Below are 18,917 nucleotides of genomic sequence, written 5' to 3' on the forward strand. Positions count from 1 at the left end.
CTTCACATTGTGTGGATTTTTATGAGTTCTTGAGCTTTTCTTTCTTTTTTATCTTTCTATGCATCAGCAAAGCAACTGGCAGATTCTTTAATAAAATATACACATTAATATTTATAAGCCTATGAATTGGATGTTTAAATAAACATTCACCAACTTATGCCAATTCTCTTGTTTTAGATGTTAAATCACACTTACGTTGTCTGGAAAGTCAGCCTTTAGTTCAGTGACACTTTGACACCAATATGCAGCCGTTTTCTCACTGATGAGCTCAATATTCAGAAAGGAGCTTTGTCCAGGGCCATACATGGGGCCAGAGGTGGTTCCCCGGATGATTCTGGGGGAAACATTTGTCACAATATCCTGATGAAAGAGTAAAGATATTGAGTCTCCTTTTGACAAAGAAAAGCTATAATCTTTATTATCTGCTCATTTCCATAAGACAATATTTTATGAAGTCTCTTCTCCCATTTTTGCAGAGGAATTTTTAATATACATTAAATTAGAATTGAACATAAACTACTTGCAAATGAAAAAGGTAAAATAAAGTATTTGTTAGCTTTAGCTAAATTACTTATTGTAATTCTAGGTTTAGAATAGTGCAAAAATAAAAATATTTATATTCATTAACACTGATTTAGGGCATACACGTGTTAACTTGTTTGTGATTAAATAATAAAAACATGATAGGTAAAATGCAAAAGTTTATCATTTCTGTCTATTTAATCTAGGTATCTCCAATCACAGTTTAACTCCAATAAGAATTATTATTTTTTTCCTAAAAAAAGTGATTCCAATATAAATAAGTGAAGGAATACATATTAGTATTACTGGCTCATCAACCATTAACACATATTTTAACAAACTGGCTAGGTCAAATTACTTATAGGATTATAACTATATATTCACATTCAATGAGAAGAAAGTCACTTTCTCCAAGACTGAAATGAGTATATCAATAACTTCCTGATACCTATAAACAGTAAACAGTAAAATTAACTTGCTTGTTAAGTGTAATTAACAATCCACAACTGCTTTTAAAGCTGTATTAACAAAGAAGAATAACATTCTTCCATTACTTAAAACTAAAAAGAAACAAAGAAGGAAAATGTTTCTTTTGCCAACTTCCAATTAAAATTAATTTTGAGTAAAGGTCATTTAGTTAAGGATTTATCAGAATTAGTCATTTAAGTACCCCTCCTCACCATCTTGTCACTTTTAGTAAGATAACATGAACCCCCATTAGTATATAGCAATTAAGGTCAATTTACATATTTTAATTAAGAACCACCCCATATAAAACAATTAGCGTAATAGGCATACTAACTGGATTTCATAACATTTGGACGTTTTTCCAACTAGATAGACAGGAAACCTTAATTAGCATTAATTAGTGCTGATCTGCATATGTTTGATAAGGCATACCCTTGCCACAAAAGATTATTTATTCCTGAATCTGCCAAATGCTACAGTTGCAGAGGATAAAAGGACTTTTCTTCACATTGCATGTTAATTTCTGGTAATTTACATTCACTTTTACATTCGAATTAGTATATTGTAAAATAAATGGTATAAATGTTACAATAAGCCTCCTTAAATATGTACATTTTAACTTATAGGAATCATGCCAGTTAATTTTTTACTAATTAAGTCATTCCATTTCTATTGTAATTGTGTGCAACATCTCCAGTTTGCTTTGATTTGCTATTGTGAAACCATGTTTCACAATCTTAATGGGTAAAATGACAAATAGAGTTACTTCAGGAAGCTCAAGCCTAGTGTATCAATTTCCATCTTGGCAAATGCTTAATGTTCTGCCTCCCTACAGGTGGCTCTGTGAAGCTCATCCAGTGGGTACTCCGGTGTTTTCATGGTCTGAGAAGACAATTCTTGAAATGTTTCACTCAGATGAGGCTGGTTTTCTTCTATGTTCCAATTTTCAAGAGCCATACCCTTTAAGCCTTGAGATCCTCCTTTCCTCCTCTGCTTTACTCCCTACTCTAAATACTCTTCACCTAAGTAAGTCCAACCTAGGCCACAAGTTGTTCTCTACACAGGATTTCTTAGCCAAGGAGGAGTGAAATCTGTATTTAGTTCACCAAGTCAAGTGCCCTGGTACTGTGTTGGTGGGCAAATAATGGGGCATCTGGTTTTGATGACCATTTTTTAATTTATTGGTCTGGAAGCAGGTGCTTCCTGCTTATTCAACAAAACTGACTCATGTTAGCAGCATCCCTACTCCTGCCCCTTCTCCACGTCTTCACTTAGACTTCAGTTCCTTTGAGAAGTTTTTCTTTTCTGTCCAACTCCATTGAGTCTTAGTAACACGCTCTGACTCATGCCACCATAACAATATATACCTTCCCCAACTGGCACTCTTACTACCGTTTATTGTGATTGTCTATATTCCTGACTGTACCTTCCACTACAGCATAAGACTTGTAAAGAAAGAAACTATATTTTGTTTACTATTATATGCCCAGCTTCCAGCCTGGCCTTTAGTGGTGCTAAAGTATTGTATCTTGAATGAGTCTAGACTAAAACCATAGGCACTAGAATCAGTCTTGTCCTGAGGTATGAGAACCAAAGATACTTATTGCTGGCTGCATTCTGCTGCTGAACAGACCAGGGTTTGGACTTTGATATATTTTGGATGTGTACCCCACCGAAATCTCATGTTGAAATGTAATCCTCAGTGTTGGAGGAGGGGCTTGGTGGAGGTGATTGATTGCATCATGGGGGAGAATTTCTCATAAATAGTTTAGAGTCATCCTCTTGGTACTGTCCTCATGAAAATGAGTGAGTTCTTGTAAGACCTGGCCCTTTAAAAGTGTGTAGCACCTCTCCCCTCTTTCTCTTGCTCCTGATTTATCATATGATCTGACTGCTCCCCCTTCACCTTCACCTTCTGCCTTGATTGGAAGCTTCCTGAGGCCTCCACATTAGCAGATGCTGCTGTGCTTCCTTTAGAGCCTGCAGAACCATATGCCAATTAAACTTATTTTTCTTCATGAATTTCCCAGGCTCAGCTATGTCTTTATAGCAAAAATAGGCTTTTATTCAAAGTTCAGGATTTATTACTATGCTTAGATCTTTTCCTGCTAGTCCATTTCTCTAGAATTGGGGTTCTTGCTTCTTCTGATCCTTCAGGGACCCCTTTTTCTACAACTCAGAACACCCCCTCCCACGGCTAGATCCCTGAACCAAGTGCTGTGATACAAACCACCCACTGCTATAGGCCTTCTTACACAGCCTACTGTGACGACTGGCTGACAGAAAGCATGCTTGAATTTCACCACACTGCAGCTTCTAAGACCTTCCTGATTGCTAGTCCTTAACTGCTGGGTATCGCTGATCTCTAGGATTTAAATAGAATGCCCCCATTCAGATACAATCCAACTCCCAGGCTTTTTTGGTTCATGTGGATGTGAATTCTTAACCTGATCCATGACCACCTAGGGTATTTCCTAGCTAATGAGCCTGTCCAACTACAGTTGTCTTTTATGTTTGTCCTGTATGCTAAGAACACATCTTAACAGTATACGTAGGAATTTTTAAAATATCATAGAATATAAAAGACACAGAATGGAAATTTCACCTATAACTAATAAGGAAAAAAACCTTATGGTTCAGAAATTCTAAGATATATGCTATATGCTATTTACAGTAACCCTACTAATAACCACAAGGCCAACATCTCACATTAGCCAAAAGGATCTATAAGCTGACAATATTTAATTGTAGGACTGTCAAGAAAATGCTTCTTTCTTAAGCATTTCCCCCCTCAGTAATAACTCAAAACCTACAATTCTACCTTTAAGAAATTTTTCTTTGTGTATTATGAGCAAGTTTCTTATTAATGTTAGAGCTGGTTTATTTTTCTCTTCTATGATGTGGTGTTAAACTGTAAATATAGCATAGGAGAGTTATCAATGATCTCCTTAATCAAGATAATGAATAGGAAGTACAAACCAAATCAAAGGAAAATTTATCTACTTTATAATAGAGAATGCTTAATCATTTGTGTTGATTTATAATAGAGAATGTTTATTTAAACAGGTCAATTTTCTCATTCCTTAATTCAACCAAATGTAAAAGGCCCTTTATAACTTCTCAAATTACAGATGCCTACTGTTGTAGAACGTGTTAACTATCTGTAAGGCATTTGTTAACATGATAGAAATTCAACATTTTCCAAATTCAACTAAAGTGGCAAAATTCCAGTGTATTCATCCAGTAATAAATGGGTAATATAAATTTTATTCTAGGTTTTCTTTCCCAAATTCAGTCATGTTTGCCATTGTTTTGCCAAAAACCTTCTCCACTGACTTGAGACTTTTAGAATTTTTAAATTAAGTGAAAGATGAATGAAAACACAGATATAACCAACTATCTTTGGTTATATAACTAGAGTTAGAGTTTCAATAATTGGACAATAACTTACTAAAGCTTTTGACCTGGGAAGACTAGAATTTGAGTGTGATTTCATAAGAGAATATTTTGCTTAAATATTTAATGGCTAAGTCTTATTAGCATTGCTTAAGGGAGTTAATACAACAACATAAACATATTCAAGAATAGTTAGAGTAGATAAGAGTTCATTCTCTATAATAAAAAAGACAAACTGCTATAGCTCTAATCTTCAGTGCATTAACAATATTCAGATATTTTAAAAAACAGATGTTTATAGAAAAGGAAGTGTTAGGTAATATCTTAGCTTTATGTAATATTATAACTACCATTATAACATCAAGTATTAGTGACCTTTTAACATTTGAAGTGATGATAGTGATTTTTTCTCTATCAGAAAAGAGATTTAAATGGTAAACTGACTAATCATATTTGTTTAGGTTCATTTACTTGACCTCTCTTATGTAAAAACTTACGATGTTTCCATGGTTACTACTGAATTAAAACAGTCACAATTGCCACAACGAACAGAAAAAGAAAACTTTGCAGAAATATCTGAATAAGAGGCTAGAAGAAGAATGGGGTCAAGCAAAGTTGGATGAAAACAGGAAATAAAATTTGCAAAGTGAATCATAGCTACATATACCACAGTGGATTAATTTTATAAACATCTTATTGAATGAAAAGGGCACGTTCTAGAAAAATATGTAGAATATGACACACAATACAAAGCAATATATTGTTTAGTGAAACATACTGATAGGATAAAACTATAAATATAAGTAAGGTAACAACTAAAAATAATTCATGATAGAAGTTACTTCTTGGTGTAGGTAGATGCTGGAGGAGAAATAGGAAATGGTAGAGCAAGGAGGCCTTTCTGAAACTACTAGTGATATATAATTATAAAGAAACTTTACTCTTGAACTGCAGAAAGTGTGGTAGAATGAGAAATCTGTTCAATGAGTTATGTGGCAGTATAGTGTATACTGCTATGAGTTGTTGATAAAGTTTTATCAGTTTACCTGAAAACCTGTAACTGAAATCGAAGAAACATTTGTTTTGTTTCCTTAACTTCCAAGATTCTGCTGCAAATATTTTGTCAAAAATATTTTAATTATTTGGTTTTATAAATTAGGAGTTAAAAAATTAAATGTACTTCCTGACAAACTGTTTTCTAAAATATATCACTTTCCTCATAAAATCCTACTGAGATAAGTACAACATAACCATACACTATTCCACAAAAGAGGAAAACCACTCTGCAAACAAGTCTAACAACAAATATATTGTTACAGAGTCAGATTCCATCATTATAAATCTAACATACTGCTACCCTGGGAATAGCAAAAAGTGAAATAAAATTCAAGAGTGGCCCAGTTTCTAGAACAATTGCGCTACTATGAAAGAACTCGCTAACATTTTATTTTCTTCATGAACTACGTATATTAATATTTGATTCCTCCCCAAAATAAACTTTATAATGGTCAGAATAATCTCTACTTGGTTTTCTCGGAGGGACAAAGTGAGCAAGATGAGTATTTGTTCTCAATAAGTCATTTTTTTTCTCTTGTAATATCTTATATAAAGATAGTACTCAATATCTGAATTAGTGACAGAATTTGCCCTTTTGTTATCAGGAACTTCAGACCTATCTACATGGAAAACACAATAAGCAAAAATAGCACTATTATCCTAGAAATAAAAGATAAATTATCAGAGAAGTTGTAGCACTGACATTGTAGAAATAATAGTATTTTAGACATGTATAGCACAAATCTTTCACATATATCACTCTTCTGAAATTATCACGACCTATCCATGGTTGTATATCTAGTAAGCATTAGAGATGAGACTAGAACTCAGGTGTGCTTATGTGATACGGATAATAATAATGTTGTTAGTGACTTAACATTTAATATACATAATAATAATTAGAACCTATTTCAGTTGCAAGAAAAACAACTTGAATAAGTTAAATTTTTAAAAAGTGGGGTGTGGTCTATTTATTTTAAGGAAAAGGAGAATTTCACATAACATACACAAATATGCAACTATACTTCAGCTAGGAATGATTCTTTGTCTCCTCTCTGCTTCTGTTGGCTTATTTCTTCACTTTTCTTTCTGTCTCTCTACAGAGAGCTTCCTCTGTCTCAGTTCATAGGATAGAATATAACTCTCTGACAAGTCCCAAGTTCACAAGTTGTAGGGAAAGACACTCCTCCAAACTTGTAATCTCTTAGGCCAGATTTTAACCCCTGGTGACAGGGCCCTAATGGGCTTAAGTTGCATTAGTTAGTCATCCCTTGTTTAATGAACTATGTCTGGCAGGATAAATTTAATCAGGATTCACACAGATGCTCAGGTAAACAATGATGGGGTAACTGAGAGCTGGGCAACTAGTATTACAGGAATCCGTGACACCAGGACCAGTAGATTTAAATTCACCTTAGAAAGTTTAGAAGAAAATATACAGACACTGACAAAGGATAATTATCTAGGAAAATGGTGGTCAGACAGGCAAAATAATTATCATTTAGTGAAATAAAAACTCTCCATAGTCTTGAATCAAACATGATGATCCATTTCCTATTCCTGTGGCCCAAAACCTTGCAAGATCAAAATTCTAAGAATGCTTTGACATTGTCCAATGTTTTAGACTACACTGGGAATCTCTCATTATCATGTGCTAGTGTGTTGAAGACGGCAACACAAAATAGCATGGTGTGGTGTACTTAATCTCAGCCTTGGCCTAGGCTGAACCGACGGAATGAATAGATGTTCTATGTAAGAGGGGAGGACAGTGGAAGAAGTAGGAAAAGAGGAACAAAGAAGAGCACATTGTTCTAAAATGAATAAGAAAACATGTATGACCTTATTAGGCTTAAAAGAGGGCAATAATAAATGAAAACTGACTAGACTGAATGTCTGCTATATGTCAAGGAAGGAGTTTTACTCACATTTTCTCCAGTGCTCACCCAACACCAAATGTTCCTCACTCTTGGATAGTGTGTCACATATATAAAGCATGTGGTGTCTTATACTGTAGAAATATGGAGATTAATTTTCTGAATTTTATTCATGTCTGACTGATAAAAATACTGGCTCATACAATCATGTAGCCTTTTGTTTTTCCTCTTGCCCTTTTTCAAAGAACTTATGATTTTGTAAACTAGACACTAAAAGCGGTTTGTTTTGTTTTTTGACCTTCTCATCTGCCGATCCGGATAACCATCACTCTGTCACAGAGAAGATGTAGGATATTAAATGAAGCAATACAGCACATGACTGGCATGTGGTATTTGATAAATAAATGTTTATTCATTCACCAACTCACTAGCTTCAGAAACAGTCAAAACAAAAGTTGTGAGAGTTCAGGTGACTGATTTTAACTAGTTCACGGCTAAAGCTGGGAAATAAACCGGAAATGAGGATGGGAGGATTAAACAGAGTTGGGTCAGATTGCAGAGTCTTGAATGACTGTTTTAAGGAGTTCAAACTTTTTCTGCAGGCTTTGAGAATCCATTGTGTTCTGTCTCCTATTCAAGTTATTAATACCAATAGCTCACAGCAGCTGTGCATTCACAGAGATAAGTTTTACAAGAAACAGATGAAGGGCTTTTTTAGTGCTGATATCAGATGGATTAGAACGTGATTAATCAACAGACAGACTGATTAAATTATTGGGTTCACTGTTCAGATAAGAGGTTTTGGATACACTCTGCCAAACTGTAATTAACTTAGAAATTTCTGCTGGCCTGCTTATAAGGTGATCATGTGATATGCTTTGAAGAAATCTTTTAAGGCCCAGAATAGCAGCTGTGAAGGTGTAAGCATGAGTCAGTTTTAACAATTATTAATTATCTTCAAGTATTAGAACAGAATTTTCACTGGAAGTGATAAATACTTTTAAAAATCTTTACTTTTAAAAAAACTTGTGTAAATCTCTGGCTCTATTCTACCATCGACTGCAAATGAAATGACTACTATTGAAAGCAGTGTCTAAAAGAGTCGAGAGAGGAGTTTTCCATTTCTACAACATGGCTAACAAGATACTGAGAGAAATCCCTTGCAATATAACACATATAAACCTACTGGATAGGATTTTTTTTTTTTTTTTTTCTAAAAGATGCACAGCTGTACTGGTATCAAAACAAGGAAATTTCTGAGAGATCAGAAATAAGCATAAAGCAGAGATTCACAAGGGCTAACTAACTATTGGGTGGTGTTTACCCTCAAGGTTTTTGCCCATCCCTGGTGGCCTAGAAACTGAGTTACAAACACCTGAGATAGCAGACAAAGTCTGGGACTGAGCACGTTGTGAGGTAGAATAGAAATCTCCACATAAATATAGGACCAAGAAAGAATGATGTTCTCACTAGAAAATAACTAGAGAGCAATGGCGGGGCATGTGCTAGCTTCAGCTTTAGTAATCAAGGAAATAAATAAGTCTCTTCTAAGAATCTAAACCTGTGTGAGTGCCAAAATTTAAACTGCGAGGTTAAAAATTTGGTTTAAAAGTGGTTCCTAGTCATGGTGTCCTTAGATAACTAGTAAAAGCAATCTCAGACCCTCTCTGGAAGAATTTACTTTACCTCAAATATTTCTAAATTCCCATAAATACATTTTCAAGGAATGTGAGCCCACAAGAGAATGAAGCCACTAATGACATGAGAAAAAAGATATCATAGATGGGAGCCAGTGCAAAGAGAAAGCTACAAAATCAGATCTACCAAAAAATGTATATAATGGGATTATCAGATATAGAATATAAAAATTTTAATATGCTTAAAAATACAAGAGAGACTTGAATGTATAAATAATGAGAAACTCAAAGTTTATCATGAAGATGTAACATATGACCAAATAGAATTTCTAGAAATAAAAAAATAGGGAAAATTAAAACCTAATAGTTTGGGGATGACATGATGATATATCTGGGCAAGTTTACCTGAAAGCACAAACAAATATGATGTAAAACATGATCAAGAGATTAAGAGACATGGAGAACAGATTAACAAGGTAAAGGAAAAATCAAATTGTAGTTCACAAGAAGCAAATGGAGAGAACTGGGAGAGGCACTATTTCCAAAGATATTGTCAGAGGTTTAATAGAATTGATGAAGGCCACCAATTCTCAGATTCCAGACACCAACAAACTAAAGAAAGTAAGTTTTTAAAAGAATTGATATCTAGATACTTTGTAGTATATAAAGCAACAATAAGAAAGGGAAGAATTAAAAAATAACCAGAGGTAAAAAAGACTACTCCAAAAATAAAAAGCAGATTGAAAGCTCACTTCTTGGCAGTACCAATGAAAGCCAGAAGAGAGTAGAATATTTCATATGAATAAGAAATGCTAACTGAGAATTGTATACCTAGTAGACTTATAACTCAGCGATAAAGATAAAATAAAGACACTTCCGACAAAAGGAATGGTGAGCAAATAGTATATGGTAGAGAAAATTAATGACTGATGCTAATTCTGCAACTAGGATTGATATGAAAAAACAAAATAATGAATAATAACAAGAAAAAAGCAAGCTGTGTAAAAATATAAATATGTGATTATGTTTATATGAAGCAAAAAAATAAACAAAACTAAACAGTACACTGTTTAGAAATACATTATGTGTAAAACATATGCAAAAGCAAGATGATTATCATAAAATCTAAAATAGTCACCTTTGGAGGGAAGCGAAAGGAATATAATTGAGGAGGTACACATAGAATCAAAGGCACAGGAATATCTTATGTTCTCTTATTCTGTGAAATGAGAGAAAGGTATTCATTTTTATTATATTTTAAACTATATAGTTTTTGTAGGTATGCAATTTTGATAGTAAAAAATGAAAACAAAGTTATTAGCTGAAAAAAAAAAAACAGGTACAAATCTGAAGCTAACAGTATTTGCTGACTCTAAGATTGTATGTTTTGCCTCAATATGACTGCCTCTGTTGACATATGGTTCTGAATGATGTTTTAGAAAGAATATTGATTCCAGGCATTCCTCTAACAAAATGATGAGCTTGTATGACATGATCCTTTGGGATTACAGATCCCTTGGTGGATCCCTAATCTACCACCGATGAGGATTTCAAAGTCGTTTATCTATACAAATACAAAACATACAACCTGGAAACATCTCAGATTGGAGATACTGCTATCTGAAACCCTTGGCACAAATTTATGATTTAGAGGCATTGGGGCTCAAAAACGATACCCCAAAGTATGGTGCATTGATATGCTGAGTACTTTGAACTAAAGTAACAGCCTCAGAACCAAGGTCTCCCTGGCCTTCTCCCAAGCCCTCATCTCTTGATCCTTTCTCTCCTGAAGTGCAGGGGAGGCTTTCTCAGAAGTTTCTTTTATCTGACTAAAGGAAATCCTCCTGAAGAAATATCATTGTCATGAAGTCCTTGCCTGGAATCTACATAACCAGTGAAGACTAACTCTTTGCAAAAGAAGAGACACGGTGGCTCATGCCTGTAATCCCAGCACTTTGGGAGGCCAAGGCAAGCAGATCACCGGAGTTCGGGAGTTGGAGACCAGCCTGACCAACATGGAGAAACCTCATCTCTACTAAAATACAAAATCAGCTGGGTAATCCCGGCTACTCGGGAGGTTGAGGCAGGAGAATCGCCTCTCCTGAACCCAGGAGGTGGAGGTTGTGGTGAGCTGAGATCACACCATTGCACTCCAGGCTAGGCAACAAAAATGAAACTCCATCTCAAAAAAAAAAGATCACACTTAGGCTTTTCACCTATTCTTGAGGCTACTACCCAGGAGAATTTATCTGCATAAAGACAACCTTTGTTTGCAGTTCGTTTTCTCCTTTCACCCTTCTATTGCTTGTGCTGCCACCTCCCCTCAGAAGCCCCAATCCCCTACTTCATTCTGTAGCTCAAAATGTTATTCAGGCTTCCACAATTTGGCCTTCCTTAGAGTCTCATATTTTGTGGGACTTCCGTGTATATGAAGGTGATAAATTTGTATGCCCTTTCTCCTGTTAAATCTGTCTACTTTCAACTTTATTCTAGAGATTCCAATCATAGAAATTTTGGAAAACAGGGAAAGCTTAAAACTTCCCTATAGAGGTAATTTCAAATTCCTATTAAAGTCAATTCAGGCAACACACACCTCTGTTTTGGCTACCTTAGGGAACCTTCCTCACCAATATCCTACTGTCTAAAATGGAAAGAAAAAAATGAGGAGAATAAAAAGTTTGTTTCTGCCAAGAATCTATGAAACTATTCAGCTAACGAAAAATCATTCATTTGAGCATATATACAAAGTCAAACTACCCTAAATATAAGTTAAGCAGCTATGAGATATAATAATTAAAATAATAAAATTTGAACTCTGTTTTCTCATCATTCTACTCAATAGCATTCTTTCATATATTAGGCCATAAAGATGCTTGTATTATAATTACAAAACACCATTAAAAAATGTATTATGTCCTACAGCACTTAGCCTTGACAAACAATTACTGGATCTCACATTCAACTGAATACAAAAAGCAATCTTTATCACAAGGTTAAAATTAGCCTTGGAACAATAAATGCTTTCAAAGCTATTCTAAACTCCAAACTGCTTTGCATCAGTCTCTTTTGAGGAACTGAAAACAAGTAAACTGAAGGACATTTGAAAAACTTCCTGTCTGTGTCCTCTCAATTTTTTTTGAGTTTTCTTTTTTTTTTTTTTCTTTTTAGTTTTATAGGAGACAATCATGTTATACCTGAAAGGTGATCCATATGGCCCTCACAGGGAAAGGTTTCATAAGTTAAAATCAAAACCAAACAAAAATAATTAACCAAGCAAACAAAGAAACCCTGAGAATTCTGAATTTCACAATGTGTTATTCACAATAGTACTCTAATTATCAGCATTACTTTTCAGGCATTACTATAGAAAAAAAAAATGAATAAATTTGATTCATGGAGGAGGGACCTGAGCAAATAGATTTGTTAGTTAGTTCAAACCCAGAATTCTAAGATAACACACTTCTCAGTTCATCCTTCAGAAGACAATATGATATGTAGAATTTCATCATTTAAATTACTTAGCAAATTATTTTAATCAGAGTAGCTTCTCTTTCTGTAAAAGGTGTTGTAAACTAAAAATAAAATTCTAAGCCTCCCAATCATATGAATAGAACCCCTCCTCTCAGTCAAGGGCATTACAAAGTTAACCTGAAAAACTAGTTCAGGCCATGATGGGAAGGTGGGGCTGGACATGCCTCATTCTACTCTTTTCCTTTTGAAACTCAGGCATAACTGTCCACTATTAACATTAAAACAGAGATCTTAAGACTGATGAAACAAACTTTTTGTGCAATAAGACACCAAATTCCAGCCTCACTCTAGTATAGCATCACATGACAGGCTCTGAGAGAAATTGAAGTATTTTACCCTAAACTATATTTCTTTAACACATTTTGAAATGGTCCTGCAAAGCTGTCTCTTGTGGGGAAAATCTACTTTCTGTGGAGAACCCCCTTCCTTTTCCATGTTTTTTCCCTGATCTAGGAGAGAATTAACTAAGAGTCTGGCACATTTTTAAGTCTGATAAGAAACATTTACAATCTATTCTCTCTGTAGCCTGCTACCTGGAGGTTTCATCTGCATAATAAGAATCTTGGTCTCCATAACCCCTTATCTTAGCCAAGAAACTCCCTTCTATTGATTCCAAGTCTTCAGCTAAACTCTTTCAACCAACTTCCAATTGGAAAATCTCTGAATCTATGACTTGGAACCCTCCCCCACTTCAAGTTGTCCTGCCTTTCTGGACCAAATCAATATACATCTTATGTGTATTGATTGATGTCTTATGTCTCCCTAAAATGTGTTGATGTAATTTGGCTGTGTCCCCACCCAAATCTCATCTTGAATTCTCACATGTTGTGGGAGGGACTTGGTGGGAGATAACTGAATCATAGAGCAAGTTTTCCCGTGATGCTCTCGTGATACTGAATAAGTCTCAGGAGATCTGATGGTTTTATAAAGAGGAGTTCCCCTACACAAGCTCTCTCTCTTTGCCTGCTGCCATCTATGTAAGATGTGACTTTGTTCTCCTTGCCTTCTCCTATGATTGTGAAGCCTCCCCAGCCACGTGTAACTTTAAAGTCCATTAAACTTCTTTATTTTGTAAATTGCCAAGTCTTGGGTGTGTCTTTATTAGCAGCATGAAACGGACTAATATAGTAAATTGGTACCAGTAGAGTGGGGTGCACATGAAAAGACACCCAAAAATGTGGAAGTGACTATGGAACTGGATAGCAGGCAGAGGCTGGAACAGTTTGGAGGGCTCAGAAAAAGGAAAATATTGGAAAGTTTGGAACTCCCTAGTGACTTGTTGAATAGCTTTGACAAAAATGTTGATAATGATATGGGCAATGAAATTCAGGCTGAGATGGTCTCAGATGGAGATGAGGAAGTTGTTGGAAACTAGAGGAAAGGTAACTTTTGTTGTTTTAGCAAAGAAACTGGCAGGATTTTGCCCCTGCCCTAGAGATCTGTGGAACTATGAACTTGGGAGAGATGATTTAGGGTATCTGGCAGAAGAAATTTCTAAGCAGCAAAGCATTCAAGAGGTAACTTGGGAGTCGTTAAAGGCATTCAATTTTAAAAGAAAAACAGAGCTTAAAAGCTTAGAAAATTTGCAACCTAGCTGAGCATGGTGGCTCATGCCTGTAACACCAGCACTTTGGGAGGCTGTGGTGAGCAGATCACTTGAGATCAGGAGTTCAAGACCAGTCTGGCCAACATGGTGACACCCTGTGTCTACTAAAAATATAAAAATCAGCTGGGTGGGGTGACAGGTACCTGTAATACCAGCTATTCAGGAGGCTGAGGCAGGAGAATCACTTGGACTTGGCAGGCGGAGGTTGCAGTGAGCTGAGATTGCATCACTGCACTCCAGCCTGGGCACCAGAGCAAGACCCTGCCTCAAAGCCTCCTGAATAGCTGGAATAACAGAAAAGAAAATAAAAAGAAAAGAAAAGAAAAGAAAATTTTCAACCTGACAATGAGATAAAAAAGAAAATCCCATTTTGTGAGGAGAAATTCAAGCGGACTGCAGAAAGTTGCATAAGTAACGAGGAGTCAAAAGCTAATCCCCAAGACAATTGAAAAAATGTCTCCAGGGCATGTCAGAGACCTTTGTGGCAGCCTCTCCTATCACAGGCCCAGAGGTTTAGGAGGAAAAAATGGTTTCATGGGCCAGGCCCAGGGTCCCTCTGCTGTGTGCAGTCTAGGGACTTGGTGCCCTGTGTCCCAGCAACTCCAGCCATGACTGAAAGGGGCCGAGGTACAGCTCAGGCTGTTGCTTCAGAGGGTGGAAGCCTCAGGCCTTGGCAGCTTCCACATAATATTGAGCCTACAGGTGCACAGAAATCACACATAGAGGTTTGGGAAACTTTACCTAGATTTCAGAGGATATGTGGAAATGCTTCGATGCCTAGGGCAGCAAAAGTTTGCTGCAGGGGTGGGATCCTCATGGAGAACCTCTACTGGGGCAGTGCAGAAGGGAAATGTGGCATCAGAGCCCCAGCACAGAGTCCCTACTAGGGCACTGCCTAGTGGAGCTGTGAGAAGAGGGCCACCGTCCTCCAGACCCCAGAATGGTAGATCCTCTGACAGCTTGCACCATGCACTTGGAAAAGCTGCAGACACTCAACACCAGACCGTGAAAGCAGCCAGAAGGAGGGCTCTAACCCTGCAAAGCCACAGGGTGGCACTGGCAAAGGCCGTGAAAGCCCACCTCTTGCATCAGCATGACCTGGATGTGAGACGTGGAGTCAAAGGAGATCATTTTGGAACTTTTTAAGATTTGACTGCCCTGCTGGATTTCAGACTTGCTTGGGGTCTGTAGTTCCTTTGCTTTGGCCAATTTCTTCCATTTGGAATGGCTGTATTTACCCAATGCCTCTACCCCCATTGTATCTAGGAAGTAACTAAGTTTCTTTTGATTTTACAGGCTCATAGGTGGAAGTGACTTGCCTGGTCTTGGATGAGACTTTGGACTTTTGAGTTAATGCTGAAATGAGTTAAGACTCTGGGGGACTGTTGGGAAGGTATGATTGGTTTTGAAATGTGAGGACATGAAATTTGGGAGGGGCCAGGGGTGGAATGATATGGTTTGGCTCTATCTCCACCCAAATCTCGTCTTGAATTCCCATGTGTTGTGGGAGGGACCCTGTGGGAGGTAATTGAATCATGAGGGTAAGGCTTTCCTGTGGCGTTCTCATGACAGTGAATAAATCTCATGAGATCTGACGGTTTTATAAAAGGAGTTCTCCTGCACAAGCTCTCTCTTTCTTTGCCTGCTGTCATCCATGTAAGTAAGACATGACTTGCTCCTCCTTGCCTTCTGCTATGATTGTGAGGCCTCTCCAGACATGTGGAACTGTAAGTCCATTAAACTTCTTTCTTTTGTAAATTGCCCAGTCCCAGGTATGTCTTTATTAGCAGCATAAAAATGGACTAATACATGTGTAAAACCAAGCTGTAGCTTGATTATCTTGGGCACAAGTCGTCAAGTGCTACTGAGGCTGTGTCATGGGCATGCTCTTAACCTCACCAAAATAAATTTTTAAATTTACTGAGCTCAGGAGTTCAAGACCAACCTGGGCAACGTGGGAAGACATGTCTCTACAAAAATTAGCTGAGCGTGGTGATACATGCCTGCAGTCCCAGCTACTTGGGAGGCTGAGGTGGCAGGATGGCTTGAGCCTGGGAGGAAGAAGCTGCAGTAAGCTACGATGGCACCACTGCATGCCAGCCTGGGTGACACGGAGAGACTCTGTTTTTAAATAAATACATAAATTGATTGAGACATGTCTCACATACACTCTGGTTTACAGTGTAATCAAAATTATAACAAAAAAAAAAGTTGGCAAATAGAAAATCTGGACACATCCATAAAATATTCTTACTGGTTGACCTAAAAATAAATTGATTCCTGTGGAAGGTTCTACAGTCAAAATCTTCCTATCACTTTGGTTAAAATACTGATTGAGGCCCTATCACTAGCTTGCTGAAGTAGCTTTGCAAATCATTAGGTGGTTATAAGGAACATTATCATGGTGGCAGTTTTCTTTTGGGCTGTAATCACAGTCTGACTTCAAGAATATATTCAAAATTAATTAAGTAGCAACAGTAACAATGACAACAAATACATTTTAAGTAACAATGGAGTCAGTCACTTAGATGCCTGTCTGGGTGCCAAGGTTGATAAAAGCATCTCCAAATGATAACTGATAGTTTTATAGTGCTCTATAATTATCATTTGTGCTTTTACACATGCAATACAATTTAACATTCTGAAACATCCTATGAAATGAGAGAACCTTTTTCAAAAATGTTCTTTGAGATATTGGGGGCTAAATGGGAAGTTATGTGACCACGTTATTTTTGGGAAACACCAAAGAGACCTCCTTCTGGTGATTCACAAGGTACCTAAGCATATTAAAGGCCTTCAGACATCCAGTACTAAACCTACCTGCATAATTTTCTATAATACATTATCCTTCAAACCTTTCGGATTCTAAAAGTTTTTTTTTTTCATATTTTACCCATAAATATCCCAAAGAACACTAACATTTTATAGAAAACAGGTTATTGAGATAGAGAAAGAACTCCCTTTAGGGGCCGTTGGTGGGGCGAAGGGTGGCAGCCCAAGCCTGGAAATAAAGGAAAATCTTGAGATCCTTCAAGAAAAATTCCAGGTACTTAGCTAGCCTTGAGAAGTAAATAAGCAAACTGAAAAGCAAGAAGGTAATAGTAGCTTAAAACAATAGCCAAGGAAGCTGTAATCACAGGATGTTTGGTTCTGTCATAGAAACCAAAGATAAAATACGTCTCTAAGTTGTTTTTCAGAAATCTGTACCTCCACCAAACAGATCTGCCTCAGATAAGGGAGAACTGAGGGCTGAACTTTGACCAAAGTTCTTTGTTCTACATTTCTTTCTGAGGTACCTAGAGAAAATCAAACCCAAGAGCCAGAGCTAACATTCTTTTTGCTGACCACAAATTTTAAAACAAAGTTCATCTTCCTTAACTGATTGCAAATCAGAAAATATCTGAATCTACCTATGAACTGTAAGCCCCCTGCTTCATGATATCCTGCCCTTTTGGGCCAAAACCAATGTGAAACCTCCATGTATTGAATTATTATTTTGCCTGTAACTTCTGCTTTCCTGAAATTTACCCTACTTTAAAAAATCCTCATCTGTAAGCCATCGGGGAGGTCAACATTTAAGTGTGAGTTGCCTGATGTTCCTTGCTTGGCGCCCTGCAATAAATGCTTCACTTTCTCTCGCTGCTATCAGGTTGTCAGTGTTTGTCCTTGCTGAGCCAGGTAAGCAGGCTTCTGATGTATTTACGCAGGTCAATGGTCTCTAAAATTATTTGATCATGTACTCCATCAACAAAGCAAACTTTTGACCTGCATCTCCAATGGAATATTTACAAAATAGAAATCAGAACAAAAGAGAAAAATAACATAAAGATTTTCATACTTTCTTGCCATATCCCAATGCTTTAGGGATATCTGATCCACAATGGGCATTGAACAAGATTTTTCTGGAGTGCAAAAGAACAGAACAGATCTAGAAAAGAAGCTATTTAGTTTAGTGCAACCTCATAAAAATCTGCCCTGACAAGGGAAGACTGTCCAGAATAGCGATTGACAAACTCCTATGGTAAAGAGTCAGATAATAAATATTTTAGAGTTTACAGGCACTATAATCTCTGTCACAACTATTCAGCTCTGCTACTGTCACAGGAAGGTAGTCATAGACAAGATTAACGAGCGAGTGTGTCTGTGTTCCAATAAAAAATTATTTATGGACACTAAAATTTGACTTCCATATATATGTATATATTAATCAGCTGTTGTTTTCTTACTGCTACTTATATTAATTTCACATTATTTTCAAATGTAACAAATCTTCTAATTTATTTCCAGCCATTTATATTATGGTCTGAATGTTTTTGTCCCTTCAAAATTCATATTTTAAAACTGAATTACCAATGTGATAGTTTTAGAAGGTGGGTATTTTAGAGGTAAGTAGGTCATGAGGGTGGGGTCCTTATGCATGGAATTAGTGCCCTTATAGAAGAGATCCCCAGAGAGACTCGTTGTCCTTTCCATCATGTGAGGACACAGGTAGAGGGCATCATCTATGAAACGAAAAGTGTGCTCTCACCAGACACCAAATCTGCCAGTGCCTTAAACTTAGACATTTCAACCTCCAGAACGGTGAGAAATAAATCTGTTGTTACTAGCTAACCCATCTATGACATTTTGTTATAGCAGCCCAAATGGACTAAGGCAATTTACAAATGTAAAAATCATTCTTAACTCATAGGCTGTACAGAAACAGGCAGGAGTCGGTCGGGCGCGGTGGCTCAAGCCTGTAATCCCAGCACCTTAGGAGGCTGAGGTGGGCGGATCACGAGGTCAGGAGATTGAGACCATCCTGGCTAACACGGTGAAACCCCGTCT

The 18,917-nt window shown here is 36.8% G+C and overlaps 1 protein-coding gene across 5 annotated transcripts in view; it reads right to left on the reverse strand.

The window, feature by feature from the left end:
* DPYD (dihydropyrimidine dehydrogenase) overlaps positions 1–18,917 on the reverse strand; it is an 869,249-nt gene that overhangs the window by 376,446 nt on the left and 473,886 nt on the right. For all 5 annotated transcript variants that reach the window (XM_031654381.1, XM_031654339.1, XM_031654360.1 and 2 more), the window contains one exon: positions 196–360. In XM_031654381.1, coding sequence (XP_031510241.1) covers positions 196–360 — 165 coding nt within the window. The remainder of the gene's footprint in view (positions 1–195; positions 361–18,917) is intronic.

The sequence above is a fragment of the Papio anubis genome, chromosome 1 (genome assembly GCF_008728515.1).
Source record: "Papio anubis isolate 15944 chromosome 1, Panubis1.0, whole genome shotgun sequence".
Classification (NCBI taxonomy): domain Eukaryota; kingdom Metazoa; phylum Chordata; class Mammalia; order Primates; family Cercopithecidae; genus Papio; species Papio anubis.